General features: G+C 40.0%; 1 protein-coding gene across 1 annotated transcript; it reads right to left on the reverse strand.

Moving 5' to 3' along the window:
• Window positions 1–315: 315 nt before the first annotated feature.
• GFPT2 (glutamine-fructose-6-phosphate transaminase 2) lies at window positions 316–17003 on the reverse strand. Its single transcript, XM_069869047.1, has 19 exons — window positions 16943–17003; window positions 12424–12531; window positions 11720–11818; window positions 10919–11044; window positions 10318–10376; window positions 9668–9802; window positions 8171–8232; window positions 6562–6641; window positions 6178–6295; window positions 5336–5499; window positions 4694–4789; window positions 4503–4600; window positions 4051–4171; window positions 3600–3757; window positions 3349–3463; window positions 2629–2756; window positions 2329–2496; window positions 1767–1928; window positions 316–1172 (listed from the first exon to the last, which is right to left on the reverse strand). The coding sequence occupies exons 1-19, from the start codon at window positions 16947–16949 to the stop codon at window positions 1128–1130; spliced, it is 2049 nt and encodes a 682-aa protein (XP_069725148.1). The 5' UTR covers window positions 16950–17003; the 3' UTR covers window positions 316–1127.
• Window positions 17004–17255: the final 252 nt, after the last annotated feature.

The following is a 17255-nucleotide window of genomic DNA, read 5'->3' on the forward strand; positions in this document are numbered from 1 at the left end:
CCAACCACTGACCAACAGTCATCAAATTCAATTCTCCTCCACTTTTTCAGAAAGATGGTGATGCAGAGCAAGCTACCCAAACCCAACACATTATTTTGAAATGCAGCTGCTGTATAAGGTAAAGTAAGGTGTGACTATCTGGGAGAGTAACCCAGGAAACAGAAGAACGAACTGTGATACCAGGATTTAAGCAAGACTAGGGGAGAACACTTCTCCTACTTCTATCTGAGTATTGCAGCGTTCAGACCCGAAATGAGGAGTTGTGAAGTTAAAAGAAAAAACACACTAAAAAAAAAACAAAACCACAAAACAAAAGGAATTACATAATCTTTTAATTGCATTGAAATTTCATTGTACCCTCTTCCAAGAGAAGTATCACTTGAAAGACATCCAGTTCCCTTATTTTGTTACACTGTACATGTTATGCAAATAAGAGCTGGGGTGGCATACAAAACAAAATGTTGCTCTGGCTTATCAAATAATCAGTTGAAAGAAGCAGAAATTTAAAACATAGCTGGGAATTTACAGCCACAGAAGAGCTTTAGAAAAGACTGGTTAAATACAAAACAGATATGAGAGGAGAGGGGAAGCTGGGGAGAAAGAGGGACAACAAATTTCCAGTTTGAGTCTGAAGGAGGAGAAAAACCCTAAGAAATGTACACAAGCATCAACAGGCTCAGTATTTACATTCTGAGCATTACCAATGCTACTGATAAGCAATGTACTAAAAAAATAACTTAAAAAAGATATACAATTGTAATTATAAATACTATATCTTAAAAACTAGTTAAGTAGTGTAGGCTAAAAAACGTTCACAGTTACTCTGAAACCTGTACATATATATATATTGCACAGTAGAAAAGTTCATTCAGTATACCATGTGTAAACAATTTTTATCTTCTCCTTAGGCAATTTCAGGACTTAAAGGAGTATTTGCTGTAAGTAAAAGCACTTGGGGACAAGGCACATCAAAAAGCCTTTAAAGCTGCGAGATAAATCCTTCTGACACTTTCCAATTAACACTGTCATTCTCTTTAGAAAAATGTGTACCTATCAATTCAGAACAACACATTTCTACACGTGTAACTCAGAGGTCTGGTGACAAAAACATCAGCTGTTCTCTGCTGTTATTCTACAGTAACAGATTTGGCCAAATTTCTTGGAAAGTCCACCTAGAATGAAGAGACAGACTTTCAGTATATGACAGAATAATACTGACATTCTGCGTTTGACAGTTCATTTAGTGTGGTTTTTTGAGACTTCCTAATGAGTTCTGCTTTATTCTAGACACATGAACACACACAAGAGACTATAGATCTGCAGATAATGACTCACTGTTGAATTCATCCTTGCTTCCAAAACGCTGCTAACAAACACATATTTGTTTTGCACAGGGTACCTTTCCGAAGTAGTCATCGTTATCAAACTGACACATCTTGCCAGCATCAAACTAAGCACTGAACTATTTTAAGTTAAAAAGTGCAATATCACATTTGAAGATTTAGTTCTCTGAAAAAGTCCTATCTGCACTCCTAACTAACCAAATCAAGCACGTTATCTTTAGGTTTTTATTAGGATACCAATTAAAGAAAATATAAAGCTGAAGAACTGGCACTGAACTGCCTCCTCTCTTACCACAGTCACTGTAAGCTGGAGCATCACATTCCTTTGTTAGAAATGCCATATAACCAGGTATCTCACTTTAGACCTGTAGGAGGAAGTTCAAAACTGCACTAACCGGAGTGCTAAATACAGAAAGCACTTACATCATATCCTCTGAGAACAGCCAGGTGGAAAGAAAGCAACTGGAGAGGAATAACACTCAAAACTCCTTGAAGGCAGTCAACTGTATGTGGCAGCTCAATGGTTTTGTAGGCAAATTTTGAGCTTTCTGTGTCTTCTTTAGAACACAGAATGATTGGACGACCCTGAAATTAAATTTTTTCAGTGGTAAGTGAAAAGCTGGCTTAGAACTACTTTGAAATATTAGCTCACAGCACGTCAGTAGTATGTTTGAAGACACTCAAGTAGCTAGCAAAGAAAAAGCTAGTCTTGCATAATTACTTTCTTCGTTCACTTTTCTGTGAGACTTGAATGCTTCACCCTGTGGAGTTTTCACCCAAACCAAATCAACCACACGCAAACAGTTTTCACTACTGCTGTTAGCCTTTAATAACAACCTACAATGCAGATACAGCACGTTATTTATAACTTTATAATTAGAAAGAAACAAAATCACCAATACCTCCTTCGTCTGAGGCACAGTCAGCAGCAATACCATGTGCATAATCTCTTCCCCTATGACATTACATTAATTAAACAGCTTACCTGTCGAGCAGTGACCTGTTGCAGAGCGTTCTGGCACTTGGTGAAACAAGGATCCTTCATTATCACCATTATTACAGGCATTTGTTTATCTATTAAGGCTAATGGCCCGTGTTTCAGCTCACCAGCTAGGATACCTTCAGAGTGCATATAGGTGATTTCTTTTATTTTCTAAAAAAAATTTAAAAAAATTTTAAAAAAATCAAATACTGTCAAGTTACTAGTATTATGTTAATGAACTATTTTGCAGAAGCCACAAAAGCTCATCTTAAATAACATCGAGCAATACTCAGAAGTTCCTACCAGAGCTCCTTCCAGACAAGTGGCATAATTATATCCACGACCCATAACCAGCAGGGATCTTTGTTTGTACAGTTCAAGAGCCAAATCATGTATCTTCTCATCCAAGGACAAGACTTCTTTAATCATCTCTATTGGGACACATAAAAAGGATTTTTTTATTTTTAATTGGAAAAAAAGTTTTCTTGTAGGAGCATGTTCTAATGACCTATTAGAATAAATACACTTAACATAATTCAACCATTAATTTTGCATCTTTGCAGCTGTGCAATTTCAGGATGTTTTCTCCAGCCTTATTTACAGTAACAAATTTAAAGCAACTATTGGTTTAAGCAGTGATCATACATCCCATTTGTATTTCTAAAGGAAGATGGGAACATCCATTTTAAAGGCATCTTGAATTAGTTTTCTTTTATCTATCCTGATTTAACGTGAAAGGCTTTACAAATTTCAAATCATCAGTTTAGGAGATCAAGTAATATTTCTCATACAAAATGATCTTAGTGTAATTAGAAAACCCAACCTACAAAAATGTTGATCTTCCTGCCAAGTTTCTTGGAAAGGTACTTGTAAAACTGGCCATTAGTGTAGAAACTAATAGTCCATTTTTCTTCTATTGTCTACCTTTCAGGGGAAGGGGATATACTATGCAGGGATGTTTCTTTTCTGTTGCCCATTAAACAATACCTCCTATTCCTCCTCAAACCCAAAATATCAATATACCTGGCAATGATTTTAGTCCACTAATGATTTCCTGTCTTCTTTTCTGCAAGGAAATTCTGTCTTCAGACATCATTAGGCCAAACATTACAAGGGACACAAATTGGCTGGTGTAAGCCTGCAGACAAAACAAAGCATTTAGCAGCAAGGTCTGCAAAGAGTTTGTATGATCTCAGCTTGAAGTGCTACAATTAAAATTTTAATTGGATTCCACAGGGGTGAAGTATCAAAGTCAAACACTGAACAACAATTACCTTTGTGCTTGCCACACCTATCTCAGGTCCTGCATTGATATGAACACCACAGTCCGTCTCCCTGGATATTGAGCTTCCAACTGTGTTTGTGATGCCAACAGTTAGAGCACGACGTTCTTTACAATACCTCAAGGCCATAAGCGTATCTGCAGTTTCACCTGGAAAACATTTAAATCTTGACTTCAGGCTGACAGAAGATTGTAATGATTCCTGAAAAGCATAAGATTCTACACAAGTATGTTATAATAGCAAAAACGCAACTGAAAACTGTCTTTCAGGTCTCGCTCATTGTCTAGATATTTGAACAAAGTCTGAAAGAAACTTCAATTCAAGACAAATCTGGCCCATTAGCCATCATCTTCTGCAAGAAGCAGAAAGTAATACATAATTGGCTTTCTGTATTTCATTCCAGTTTTCACTCAACTGAAGACAAACAGTAAAAGCAGCTCACCTGACTGACTTATAAAAAAGCACACGTCATCTCTGAATACAGGTGTGTTTCTATCCAGGAAGTCACTAGCAAGTTCCACCATCACTGGTAATTCAGTTAATTCTTCCAATACTTGTCGAGTCTGTATTCAAGCAGCACACAGTATTTGTTAACATTTCCGCCCACAGAAGTCTTGACATCTTAAGAGTGAGAGACAATCTAAACAGATTGGTATTACTAAAATTGATACTGACCAAAGGTTTAAAAACCAAGGTGAAAAAGGTTGATTTCTAGCATGGTAGGTAACAGCAGTGGAGCATTAATAATGTAGCACAAAAGAAAACTAAATAAAAGGGCAAGATCCCTTAGTGAAAGACAAAGTTTGAGATATAAAAGAAAACAGATGTGGAGTGGTTGTCTAAAAGCCTGGGAACTAGAGGTTCTAGATGCATTTCAGCTGAGGTTGAACATACAGCTACTGCAGCATGGTAGCTGGTCCCACAGCCAATAATGATCAATCTTCGGCATCTTCTGATTTCTTTCAGATGATCCTTTAGGCCCCCCAGCAGAACTGCAAACAAACAACGATGGTGTATTTTATTTTCTAATTAATATGTTTAAAATCTGCAGGCTTAGTGTAGCTGGAATGCCTGTTCCGAGTTACCTGTGCTGCTCTCAAAATTCACCCTGCCTCTCATCGTATTGACCACTGATTCTGGTTGTTCAAAAATCTCCTTCTGCATGAACGCACTGAAGTTACCTGTTTAGAAAAACATTACGTGGCAATGCTTAGGTACAGGGTTTGTTATTTGAAGTCTATTACAATTACAAAGAAATTACTTTTAAGATGACCTGTGATATCAAGATAATTTGACTTTGTTAGTTTGAACAGAAGCTTAAGAATAAGTCAGAAGAAAGGATTGGTGGTTCTCTCTTTCAGGCTAGTTTCATTTCCCAACACTGACATGGTAACTTAATTCCTTTGTAAAGAAACTTCTCTATTCCACTTCAGTTCTTAGTTTACAGTCAAAGTCTGCTAACAACCACAACAACATGCTAACAGTGTTCACTCAATACTGAGATGAATAGGAGCTCCTAGGACTTTTCCAAGGCTAAAAATGGGTAGGGTGCCATACTGCCCATCTTCCCTTGGTGTTAAATATTGGAATATACAGCTCCCAGTACTAATAGCCTAAGTGTCACGGCATTTTCACAACAAATTAGCAGTTTTATGCCTTATCTACTACACAAACAGCCAGTAATTATTGATCTTTGATGATACTAATTTACAGATGTTTCAACCCACCTTTCATGATTTGCTGCAATTCCATCTGCAAGGTCTGGATGGCCCGGGAAGGATCATCACTAGCTGAACGCTCAAGGCGGTGAATTGAAAGCTTCCCATCAGTTACTGCTGCAATGTCATCATCTTCTAAGAAAATTACTCTGTTGGTGTGCTCAATGATAGCACTATAGAGAAAACAGAAGCAAGGCAAGAGCTGATAGCAAAGCAATTCAATATGCCACGCCACACTTCCAGCTCCCTCTTCTATCTTTGTTTTGGAAGTAACCACAGGTAGAGCCATCTTAAAGGAAATGGCTCCATCTGCTGCTCCTTCTGCATTCTCACAGGAACCCAGAGCAGAAGGCTTGGGAGCCACAGCACCTCCCATCAGCAAGTTTCTGCTGGTCTGACTTTGCCTTCCAGGGTCTCTGATGGTCTCCTAAGGTCAGGATCTTGCTACTAAGGGAGATAAATGTGTGCCTGATGTCCAGGTTCCTGCTAGGTTTGGAACAATATCGCTATTTCCTCCTTTGATAGCTGCATTAAAAAGCCAAAATCCAAACTAACCTATAGTCTGCCCAAACACTTGGCTAATAGTGTCTATTTGTAACCAACTTGCCTTCCTACACTGGATTGATTTTATATAGAGGTTAGTACTTGGCAGGTATTTACAGTTCAGATGCTGAAGTCAAGCCTCCACGTTTTCAAGTACCTTAGCCTGTGAGCTTTATGAAGTTACCTGGATTAGAAGCTATGCTAGCAGAAAACAATTGTACAGCAGCAAGATAGCACAACATTTCCAGAGCTGTCTCACTTCTAAACAAAACCAGTATTTTGGAGAAGCATTTAAGTATTTTCACTACCTTGCATCGGAAGCAAAGAAAAATTCTACTGCCTTGTCCCCAACAGCATGAAGGCAGGTAGAGCTGTCCAGTCTTTTCATTCGGGAATTGCAGATGTTCTTCACATTCTCAATGTTGCCTGTTAAAGAAATGAGATGCTTTTAATGCAAAACCAGATCTGTTCAAATTAGAGATTATAGAGGTTCAAGCTATCACAAGTATTTTGGGGCTTTTTACATGAACTACACATTCAGTAGTATAAAACTAGAATATCCTCAGCTAAGAAGCTATTTGAGGCATCAGCTGGTAGTTTTATAATAAAAAGACTAATTAACCTAATTTCTAATCATAAAGTAACAAAAAAATTAATTTTTAAAAATAACGTAATTAGACTTATCAACTTACATGTCCCATATAAAACAGGAATCTGTTCAGTGGAGAGCTTGTACTTGCTTCTAACCCCAATGAGCAGAGGACTCCCTCTCCTACAAAGGGAAAATATGCAAGTTTAGAAAAAGAAAGGTGCATCCAAGTGAAAGACAATAGCCCATCTACCTTCCTAAGTAAAAAGATCCTCCTCAACGCTGATCCTAAAGCCACTGCCTGGCAGGAGCTACATAAATTTGGTTTATTTCTGTAAGATTCGCCAAGTATTATCACATGAATAAGCATCACATGCCTTGGTGATTCTTTCCCCATGAACTATATCCAGGTAGATGTAAACTTACATAAACTAGTTGTTTTCCTTCCAGGAATCACAAAAAAAGCTTAGCACAGGCACCAATTTGAACACTGTTTTCAAGCAAAGCTTACTCTGCCTCCAACATGAGCCAGCAATAAGCTGGAATGCATTCTACCCTTTAGCATTTTAAACTCAGAAATGTCAAACACACCTCTGAAACTGTAGACTACCAAGATAATTTTTTTAGTTATACGGGTCACATGCCACATGGAAAAGCTTATTAAAAAAAAAATATCACAGGACTAAAAGAATAATTTACCCCTCCAGCACCTCAGATTACAAATTTAGCTTCTCTTAACTCCTTCAGTCCTAAAAACTCAACCCTGAACCACATGTGGAATAGCTCATTCAGAAGCTGTTCTCCAATTACAGTGATGGTACAGCTGGCTTTTTCACAATTTTAACATAGTCCTATTTTAGGCCACAGAGGCAATGGGCTTTTTGGTTGCAGTATAAATCAGTCTTTATCCCCTTTATCCCCACTCCTACCTCACTTGCTGCTTTCATATCTTTACATTTCTGGAAAGTTGTTTTCCAAGACATAAATAAAGTAGAAATTATATAGAAAAAAAACCCCAAATCATACATGCTATGACAGCTACAGAACACTGTTTGTATAACCCATTAGCATGATGGTATTTTAGCCAACCTGAACATACTCCTCTCAGGCTTTATTCAATGTAAAGTAAAATTGAACCATACCCTTTCCCTCCTCTTTTAGATACAAGAGTGTGCTAACATTTCTCCTAATACAGCTTTCAAAACAGAAGATACACTGAGCTTCTTTACTGACAACAGACAAAGGGACAGACTAGGGGAATGAGTTTGTCAACAGTAAATTCTTCTGAGAGTGCCATTTGGACAATCTCCAACTGAGACAGTATTTGAATGAAGCAAGAAAGCCTCATCTGATTACTTTTCACTACTGCTTTTGCAACCTCAAAAAGTGAGTAGTCATTGTTAATTTATTAAATAAAATAAAGATTATAGAGAATCAACCCAAGCCTCTGGAAACACGGACCTGCAGTCAGTACAACTCAAATTAAGTAATATTTGATAGTCAGTTGAAGACAACGCTCAGCAGAGCTTTGCAGCACTTCACAAAAAATCCACTAGTGCAGCTTTCTGTCTTTTGAGTTTTGATCAATTCTGCACTTTAAACACCAGTGTACTAGGGTTTGGGCCTGTTGTTTAATTTGTTTTGGTTTGGTTTTTTAAGACATTTTTTAACCCAAAAAGCACGAATTAAGTATAAAATGGACTTTTACTAACCTGGTAGCAACAGCTTCACCTGGGTAATGGATGCTCTTGAAAACCAATGCAAAAGCACCTTCCTGGAAACCATGCAAGCAAAAGAGGGGAAAAAAAAACCAATTCTAAACAGCTTATCTCAATTAGTTGCATCTCATTAAACTGGGGCCCCTCTTTCTGAGGAGGCTGTGAAGGAAAGCTCTTTACTACTATCAGGAATCTCTTCCTGGAGGGCAGACTGCACCTTTAAAGGAATTGGAGCAGAACAAGCTAAAAGGCACTTAACTGCTGAAAGATCAGGAAGCAGCTCTGAGCCTTTCTTTATAAATTAAAAAAATAACTTCCAGTGCAAGTGTTAAGAAAACTTCTGAGATGTTACTCACAATCAATGTGAAGACTGTTAGATACTTTTAGTAAGACTTTTAATAAGAACGTGCACATAGCTGCATTTTATCATGCTAAAATATTGGGGTAGCTCCTAGTTTAAGCAGCCAATTCTCACTAATGTATTTTTAAAAAAAAAAACTCCACAAAAAAAAAAACCAAACCAAAATCCCCAACACAAGAACAAAACCAGGAACACACAATCAACCGCTCTGTAGCATCAATGCAGCTTGAGAACTTGAGAAGTATTCCAAAAGCAGGAGCAAAAGCCCCCGCCGCCTTGCAAACAGAAGAGAGCTGGTAACATCAATTCCTCCAGCAGAGGAGTCTGAGACTGCTCTGCTCTTCTTTGCTGTGGTCTGGTGAAGCCACCCTTCCCCTCAGCTCAATGTCTGCACCACTATTACCTCTTGACCCATACAGGACTTTATGCAGTCTGTATTCCAGCCCTGCTCTAGGCGAATCCTACAGAGCCGCTTCAGAGAGGAGAAAGGGGAGGTGAAAAAAAAGCTAAGAAACTGCAGGAAGGGGAGGGAAAACATCTGCCCAGAGACTGGGGGAGGAAACAAAGCAAGCTTTCTCAAAGTTTGCAATGCATCGATTGAAGTTTTTAAGCATTCACATATTAAGTAAGAGTAGATTCCCACTTCACAGTTCGGGAACCAGCTACACCATAAATCAGTACAGCCTGTTAGATCTGTTTCCAAATATGGGAGCCAAGGCATCTTATTAAGACAAACTTGAATTACAGCAGTGTTTTAACATGATCAGAATAGCCTTTAAGAACACACTGCCCTTTATGAGAGATTTCAACCCCAGAGGGTCCTACAATTTTTTTAAATTAAGCTGCTTCATTAAAAAACTGTGATATCCCCTTGCTTGGAAAACAAAACAAAAAAAAGGGCCACCAAACAAAAGCCACTGCTAATGCAATTTAAAAATTTACCATTGAAAAGCCTTTGAAGTTTCCAAAATTTTAATCCCATTTCTCAGCCTATTAGGCATTGTTTAGAGGGCAAAAAGCACTATCTGCAGCACCTTCTAAGGACGCCTGCTGAGGGTATAAATGCAGAATACTGGAACCCCACAAACAGCTTGATCTATAGTAAAGGAAAAATAGGGCTTCCCACTTACCAACTGTTGAATAACTCTTTCTACTAAGGCTGAAAAACTGGTGTCCTCACTCTCTCTGTTGTCATACATATATTTGATCAACTTGGGGATCGTTTCTGTATCCGTTTCAGATTCAAATTCATAGCCTTTACTCTCCTGAAATATCATATGGAAGAATAAAAAATGTTTTCATACTCAGGCAATAAACATCAGAGCTTTTCAGCTGCCTCCCACCAGAAATGGCACAGTAAGCCAGGCTGCTTGGAGCACTGCACAGGACCAGTGGATATATATCACTACAGACAACAGATAAAGATTTGCTCTGTCATAGCTACTCTTTCAGAAATATTGGAATAAGACACGCAGTAAGACTTGCTTAGCATCTGTCAAACAACAAGAGACAGGACGGACCCCACGCCACACACCCTCTCAAAGAATCTGAGTGTCAATTGCTATTCTACTCATAAATACTTTACACACACTTCAGTACTTTACATATTGCACCTCAACAGCTTCTGCGTACCTTAATTAGGCTGTTTTCTTCATGCTACTATTTTATAGGTGACATCAAGAAACTTGAATTCAGATTCCAACAAAGTCATGAAAGTTCTGACCATAGTTGGTGGGCATTTACTTTCTAGTTTTAGAATTAAAAGCTGCCATAGACTCACCAGAAATTTTCTCAGGTCCTTATAATTTGTGATGATTCCATTATGGATTACAACAAATTCTAAAAGGAAAAAAAACACATATAAATATCATTAAGGGAAAATTAACAAACCTTTGAAGTACACTAGAATCTACCTGCTATACCTTTCAAACCTACAGCATCGTAACACCGACAACAGAAAGCAGTTTACAGATGCTGCAGGCATATGAAGGTTGCTCCATTTCATCAAGACTGTTTTAAGCTACACACAGTAGAGCAGCACCAAGTCATCTCAAATGAAAAGCAATATAAAATCTCTCTTTTCCGTCACAGTATTGATGCACGTACATTTCCAGTCTTACCTTTTAAACAAGAACGTTGTCCTTTGACTAACTTGCATCAGTTTTCAGAAAACTGATCTTGTGAATCTTTTACAGTGCTACTTTGGGCTGAAAGGAGGCTACTTTATTTTAACAGTGTCTAACCTAGATAGAATAGCAATAGCTTAGCCTTAATATGCAGGGTAGGTACCATAACACTACCAGGAAGAGTGTACATCGGTACCATGCAGATTCAACCACATCAAATTCATACAGTTCCAGAGTGCTGCAGAGATTACATACCATTCCTCTTATCTGATCTCTGAGGGTGACTGTTTATTGCACTTGGTACTCCATGGGTAGCCCACCGAGTGTGAGCAATTCCGAAATGTGTATCAAAATCAGCTTTTGAATCCAGATCATCTTGTTCTGTATACAAGAAATTCAGATTACTCAATATCTTAAGTTGAGCCTCTCTCTCTCACACACACACAACGAGTAAAACACTAAGATAATTCCTACAGGCAAAGATCTAACAGTTATCTTCTGGCTTTCTTTTAAACCATTTGCTTTCTTGACACGTCAGACAGTTCAAGTTACTGTGATTAAAACTTTGTTTGCCAAGACTTCAGCATTTTGAGCCAGTATTAACAGCTAGGCTAACAGACCCCATTACTACAAATTACAATGTAGACGTATTCAAACACAACTTGAGTTCTTCACAGATGGAAGCACTGCATAAAGCAGATTGTGATGACAGACAGCTGCTTAAATGGTTGTAAATTCTCTCAGAGTCCGTGTTTCAACATTTCAGCTACCAGGCATGGAAATCATCTGAGTAAAGCACCAGGGGAGCCCAGGTCTTGAACAAAGAAGCAACCAAAAGAGGGGAGAGCAGACTGATAGTTTCACAGCACCTAGAGGTCAGCTTGCCTTTCAAGTGGAGATTTGGGGGAAGCACAAACAATTTAGCTGCCATTGGATTACACAGTGCAGTTGTTTCTGATTCAAAATCATAACTGTAATTTATGGTCTAACTTTCTGCTGAGATACAGATGATATCTGACTGGGAGGCCAATGTAAAGGGTTCATTTTTTCACTTACTGTACAACTCTTCTTCCAGGGCCTTTACTTTTCCTCTTTTCTTAACTAGTTTGATGAACCTTTCTTTATCTTCATTATTATTTCCATCAATTGCCACTCCTACAGGACAGGACATGGTTACAACGTTAGTTAAAGCACGAAATACACTGGATGAAAAAAAGGCTGAGAAGACACAGACACACTAGTGAAACGATTATTTTAAAATTATCCTTCAAAAGGAGTATACTTGAAGTCTGTCGCTAGACCTGTGTATGTTCAAACCAAACTAGATGAAGTCTGTATCCACTGCATAGATGAAAATATACAGGAGCTAACTCAAATTTTCCTTGAGGACAGATAGGTTTTGCATGATGAAATCAGCCAACTCAAATTTAAAGATGAATTTAATCTTCCTCATCCTTTCACTGGGATTCACATGCACAAAAAAGGCTGAGGCACAAACTACATGACCCTGTATGGAGGTTTGGTTCCTCACACCCCATTTGCTTTGCTTATATGAACTAAACCTCAACCCTCAACTGATTCCAGAGTTAAACACCCAATTTAAAGTCCTGAGGAAAGTCAAAGAAGAAACTCAACTAGTTCTGATCTTTTAATCTGCAGGATAAAAAAGAAAATCCAACACGCAGAAACGGAAAGCACCCAAAAAGTCACCTAAGTAGCTCTTGGTGGCTAAAACTAATTAGTTTAGTTAGTTCGCGTACCTGCGGAATCATAGCCTCTGTATTCCAGCCTCTGTAATCCTTTTATCAGGGTTTCAAATATTTCCTTCCGAGTCCGAGGCACTCTGTAGTTTAGATAAGCAAAAATTCCTGTTTAAAGAGAAAAGGGGAAGGGAGGGGGGGAGAAGCAAAGTTCTTTTTAGAGTTTGCATCCTTTCAGACTCAATTTAATACCCTGTAAAACTCATAACACAGAAAGACCCTAGGGAAACCCAAACTCCCATTTAGTATAATTCTTCCTATAAGGATTTTAAGTAGAAAGAGTTCAGATACAATAAAGGAAACAGGGCCATAATTTTCACCACACAACACAACGCCTTCCTGGCCAGTTTTGCTCTCCTCATGTTACCCACCAAGAGTTAAACAGTTGAGGGAGTTTAAAAAAATTTCTACTTTTCATGAAAACCGCAGCTGAAAATGGGAACATAGTGATCCATTTCATATCCAGAACTACAACTAGACATTTAAAGAAGGAACATATTCACCAGTACTAACACAAGGAGACTTTTGTAATCAACATCACGGCCTTAAATACCCATGGGCAGGTACAACATCTATTTCTGAAAGGCTCCAGCTTAATCCAGTACACAACAGCCACTTCAGCAGGAAGAGAAGAGAGAAAAAAAAACATAAAGGGAGGGCAGAAGTCAAAAGGATAGGACAACAAAGGAGAAACAGAAGATGCAAAACCAGGGGCACCCAAAAACCAAGCATCCACCCTTTGTGCTGTCTGCCAAACCCAACCCAGACGCAAGATTCGTTTGCTTGCCCCGTGTCCTCAGGTCAGATTTTACAGAGACATCACAAGAAAGACGTGAACTTATTCCTTGCCTACTCGGCAAACAGCCTGGAAGAGCCTGCAAGCCTCATCCCTCTTCTCTTGAATGGGCCAGTCATCAACCAAGAAGTGGCTTTTTTAGTTTTTAGGTTGGTACATACACACATTTTTTTTGGAAGGCAAAAACACACAAGTATTTTTTCCTTAGAAGGAGTTTTTGGGGGTATTGTTTTATCTTCAAAAAAGATAACCAAAAGGTTACCTGCAAAGGACACAACCATTACTTTTTCTCTGCCTATCGCTCTTCGTGGGACTTCTGCATTTAGAAGGCTAGATTAGGCCCTTTTATTAATTCTTACAAGTCCCTACCCCAGTTAAACAGAAACTGTTTCAGCGTTTCAACAGTTTCTCAGGCAACAAGTCAGGACTGGAGACTACAGTTAGCAAAAACCATACATTAAAAGCTCAACAGATAAGCAGTTCAGACAAGCAAGTGTTTTAAATAGAGAAAGCCTTTGTGTGAAATGTAACACACTCTTCCCCTTCAATCAAGGCTTTCGAGCTGCAAATAGCTGTAGTGAAGAGGCTGTTATAATGATACACCAATACATCTCCCTAGTAAGTATTGTTGTAAATTCAGTTACTCCACTGATTTTAAGCTATTAATACGGTTGATTTGACAGTGAGATGAAGAGACTATTACATCGGTCTGTGAATTTATCTTGGAAGGATTAAGAGTTGAAAATAATTTTCTGCTACAGAACTGAGATTTGAGGAGCCCAGTCTAATTATTTCTAAAGCATCCAACATCAATGGAGATATTAAGACAACAGTTGCATTTGAAGAAGTATTTGGGAATTTGAACAGCTAAATACTGCTCTTCGTGAGGGCTTTGAAAAATAATGCCTCTGGTTACATACGGTCACCTTAGACTGAGAGCCTGTTGATAATTTTTGCACATATATTTACCATTCTCTGGCACTAACCACGAACTTCTAGAGCAGCATTGTTCAATTTCTTCAATATAAATTTCTCAACATCATTCCAAAACATTGCTACACACCTCATTTTGGATCCAGCCCTACTTTCTAGGCCAAATTTCACAACGGTATTTAAGATGCATTAGCCTCGTATGTTCCACGTGGCACCTTTGACTACACAGAGCTCCAGGAAAAATCTTCCTTTGGGACCATCCTTACAATGCTACCAGTGTGCTGCAATTGTTAAAAAGATCCTTGTTTCCAGGGAACTGTAGCTGTGTTTCCACACATGTGAATTAGAAGATGCAGAAGTCACCAGAGGCCATTTACAATGAAAGCAATAGCTGCAGCCTGACTTCTCAAAGAATATATTATAAATTCCTTCAGCTAAAGGAAATAAATCTTACTCTCAGCACCGTTTCTCTAGTACTTTTCTGTTTCATGATCTACCCACTTGCGTATTTCCTTCCCTACTCAGTCATCTTTTTGGCTAGATTTAAAGCACATTGCTCAACTCATGTAGAAACAACTTTTTCTAAAGACTTCTTGTAGCTTAAATCCCCCTGGAAGCAAACCAGTGCAACTGAATCTTCGTTGAATCATACACCAGATAAGAGAGTTTTGTGATGCTTGCAATTTACGTTCCAACAGCCTCCCCAAGCTATTAGATGCCATTTCCAGAGTTTGCATCTCTCCTCCCCAGTGAAGACTCAAGTAGTCTCTAAGCCAATACAGTATTGAAGTGTTGTGTATCAAGTAAGGTGAGGTTGGTTTACAAGCAATGAAATACTTTCCTAAGTCATACACAGAAACAGAATCCAATGAAAGCATTTAAGAAGTGTTTTACTCTCTTGACCTGAATGCTAAACCTTGCTTATAACTTTCCATAGTTACAGAGTTTGCACAGTAACATGGACTAGGTCAATCACATATGGCTTACCATCAGGATCAGATACTCAAAACAGAAAGAGAAGCTGTTAAAACATCACTAAAACCAGCTCTAACCGCGCACAGACTCTGAAAGGCTTTCCCTTTACATGCATAGGAAGACTTCAGAGCTTCCCCTTTCAGGATTGCAAGCAGAGCAACAAGAAGATGAAAAGCTCACCAAGTATTTTATTGAGAGAAAAATCTGCAAGAACTCTCACAGTTCCAAGACTTCACCAAAATCAAGAACTGGGCAGCCAACACTTGAAGTTTGACCCAACTTAGTGATTCTTTTTTTTGAAATAAATAAAAGGAAGCCTCTGCTGGGTTAAGCACATTGTTGATGCCAGAAACTTAGCTTTGATGAAGTCCTATTCTCAACTTCACATCCTAATGAAACTGATTTTGATTTCAAATAGGTAGATCATCAGCTTAAGAGCATCTTACCTGGTTTTTAAACCCTGCATGCTTTTTCTGTACTGTCTTCCTACATGTGAGCACGATAATATCTCAACTTTGTTTCCTAAATAGCACGTTTAGAGGAGTACTTAGTGACCTACGCATTTTCAAAGCGAAAACAATGAGTTTACATCTTCATGTGTTACCTAAAGTCAGAGAAAACGCAGCGTGACGTATTTTCAATACTTAAACCTGGAAAGACAAGCAAAAATCAAAACAACCTAAAAAAGTAAACCAGAAACTGCTGGTTGCAACCAGAGGAACTCCTGCACTTCCCACAGGAGATCAGCACAGCAAGGAAGCTATGGGGCATCTTTTACGATAACAGTGTTTGATGGGAATGGTTGGACTCAATGATCTGGTGCGTCTCTTCCAACCTGGTTATTCTATGATTCTATGAAAAGTCCCCAAATGTTGATGGGGAAAAAAACTCTCTCTACTCTCACCACACTTGATGAATCGCCACACTCTTTCATACCGAGCCAGTTACTCCACCCCGAGCTAGATGTTTTAGGTAACTCATTTAACTAACACCCTCATTTCCCAGTTTTTGATGGTCCAGCCACATGTCCCGCTGCTCCGTGCCTGCCACCAGCACCTTTGGTTTGCTCAGGCACTGACTCAAGTCTCTCACCTGAAGGTTTTTGCTTAGAAGACACCAGGTTTGTCTTCTTGATAACAAAGTCACGTAGGAGCTCTAACAGAGTGGGAACACGAGGTGATGCTAAGAGGCTCAGCGGGCTCCTCGCCCTCCCCGAGGTCACAGATAAAGAGGATGTGGAGGCAGGGGGAAGGCAGACAGCTCAGAAAGCACATTTTTAGGAGCAGGAACTCAACTGACTTTCAGCCTGTGTCTCACAAAAGAGGGTTTGTTCACGATGGATAAGAAGTACAAGCTGGGATTTTTCCCCTTCCAACCAAAGAGGAGATTTTGATGAAGGGACAGGTAAAGCTTCACGAAAACTCCCTCTGTGACTAACCCACATCCCAGCAGCATCTTCTGCACCCGGACTCGATTTTAATCCGACCCAACGCCTATCCAGGCAACGGCCCCCGCGATGGAGACAGACCCTTCTTTACCTCATCGCTCTGAGATAAAAGACGGCGAATAAACTCATATCAGCTAAGAATTAAGCTCCTTCGCAGCCTTTGTTTGAGACCCACAAGCGCTATCGCCGCGGTGGGAAGGGAATCACGGCTAATCCCTCATCCCGGCTCAGCAGAGCCCGAGCCCGGCGCCCCGAGCAGCGGCCCCGGGGGCAACGCGACGTTTCGCATCCCCGGCCGGGAAGGGGGAGGCGACCGCCTTTCCTCGGGAAAAGGGGGCAGAGGGAGCTTCCCCCTCCCCGCCACTCACCGCACATGGTCCCGCTGCTCCCGGCCCCGCGGCTCCCACCGCCCGCCCCGCAGCCCTTATAGCCCGGGGGGCGGGGAGAGAGCGGGGCCGAGCCGGGAGGGGCGGGGAGAGGAGCCGGGGGGGGCGGGGATGCGGGGAGAGACGGGAGGGGTGGAAGGATGCGGGGAGAGGTGCGGGGGATGCGGGGAGAGGAGCGGGGGATGTGGGGACGCAGGGAGAGGAGCAGGGGATGCGGAGATGCAGGGATGCAGAGAGAGGTGCGAGGGCTGCGGGGAGAGGTGCGGGGGCTGCGGGGATGCCGGGATGCAGAGAG

The sequence above is a fragment of the Phaenicophaeus curvirostris genome, chromosome 15 (genome assembly GCF_032191515.1).
Source record: "Phaenicophaeus curvirostris isolate KB17595 chromosome 15, BPBGC_Pcur_1.0, whole genome shotgun sequence".
Taxonomy (NCBI): Eukaryota; Metazoa; Chordata; class Aves; order Cuculiformes; family Cuculidae; genus Phaenicophaeus; species Phaenicophaeus curvirostris.

Bases quoted from the DNA above. Each gene is read 5' to 3' on its own strand.
- GFPT2 (XM_069869047.1), bottom strand. The intron at 8,233-9,667 runs GTAAGTGGGAAG...CATGGTTTCCAG, and splicing joins AAAGAGTTATTCAACAGTTG to GAAGGTGCTTTTGCATTGGT. The intron at 2,757-3,348 runs GTATATTGATAT...GTGTCCCAATAG, and splicing joins TGGACTAAAATCATTGCCAG to AGATGATTAAAGAAGTCTTG.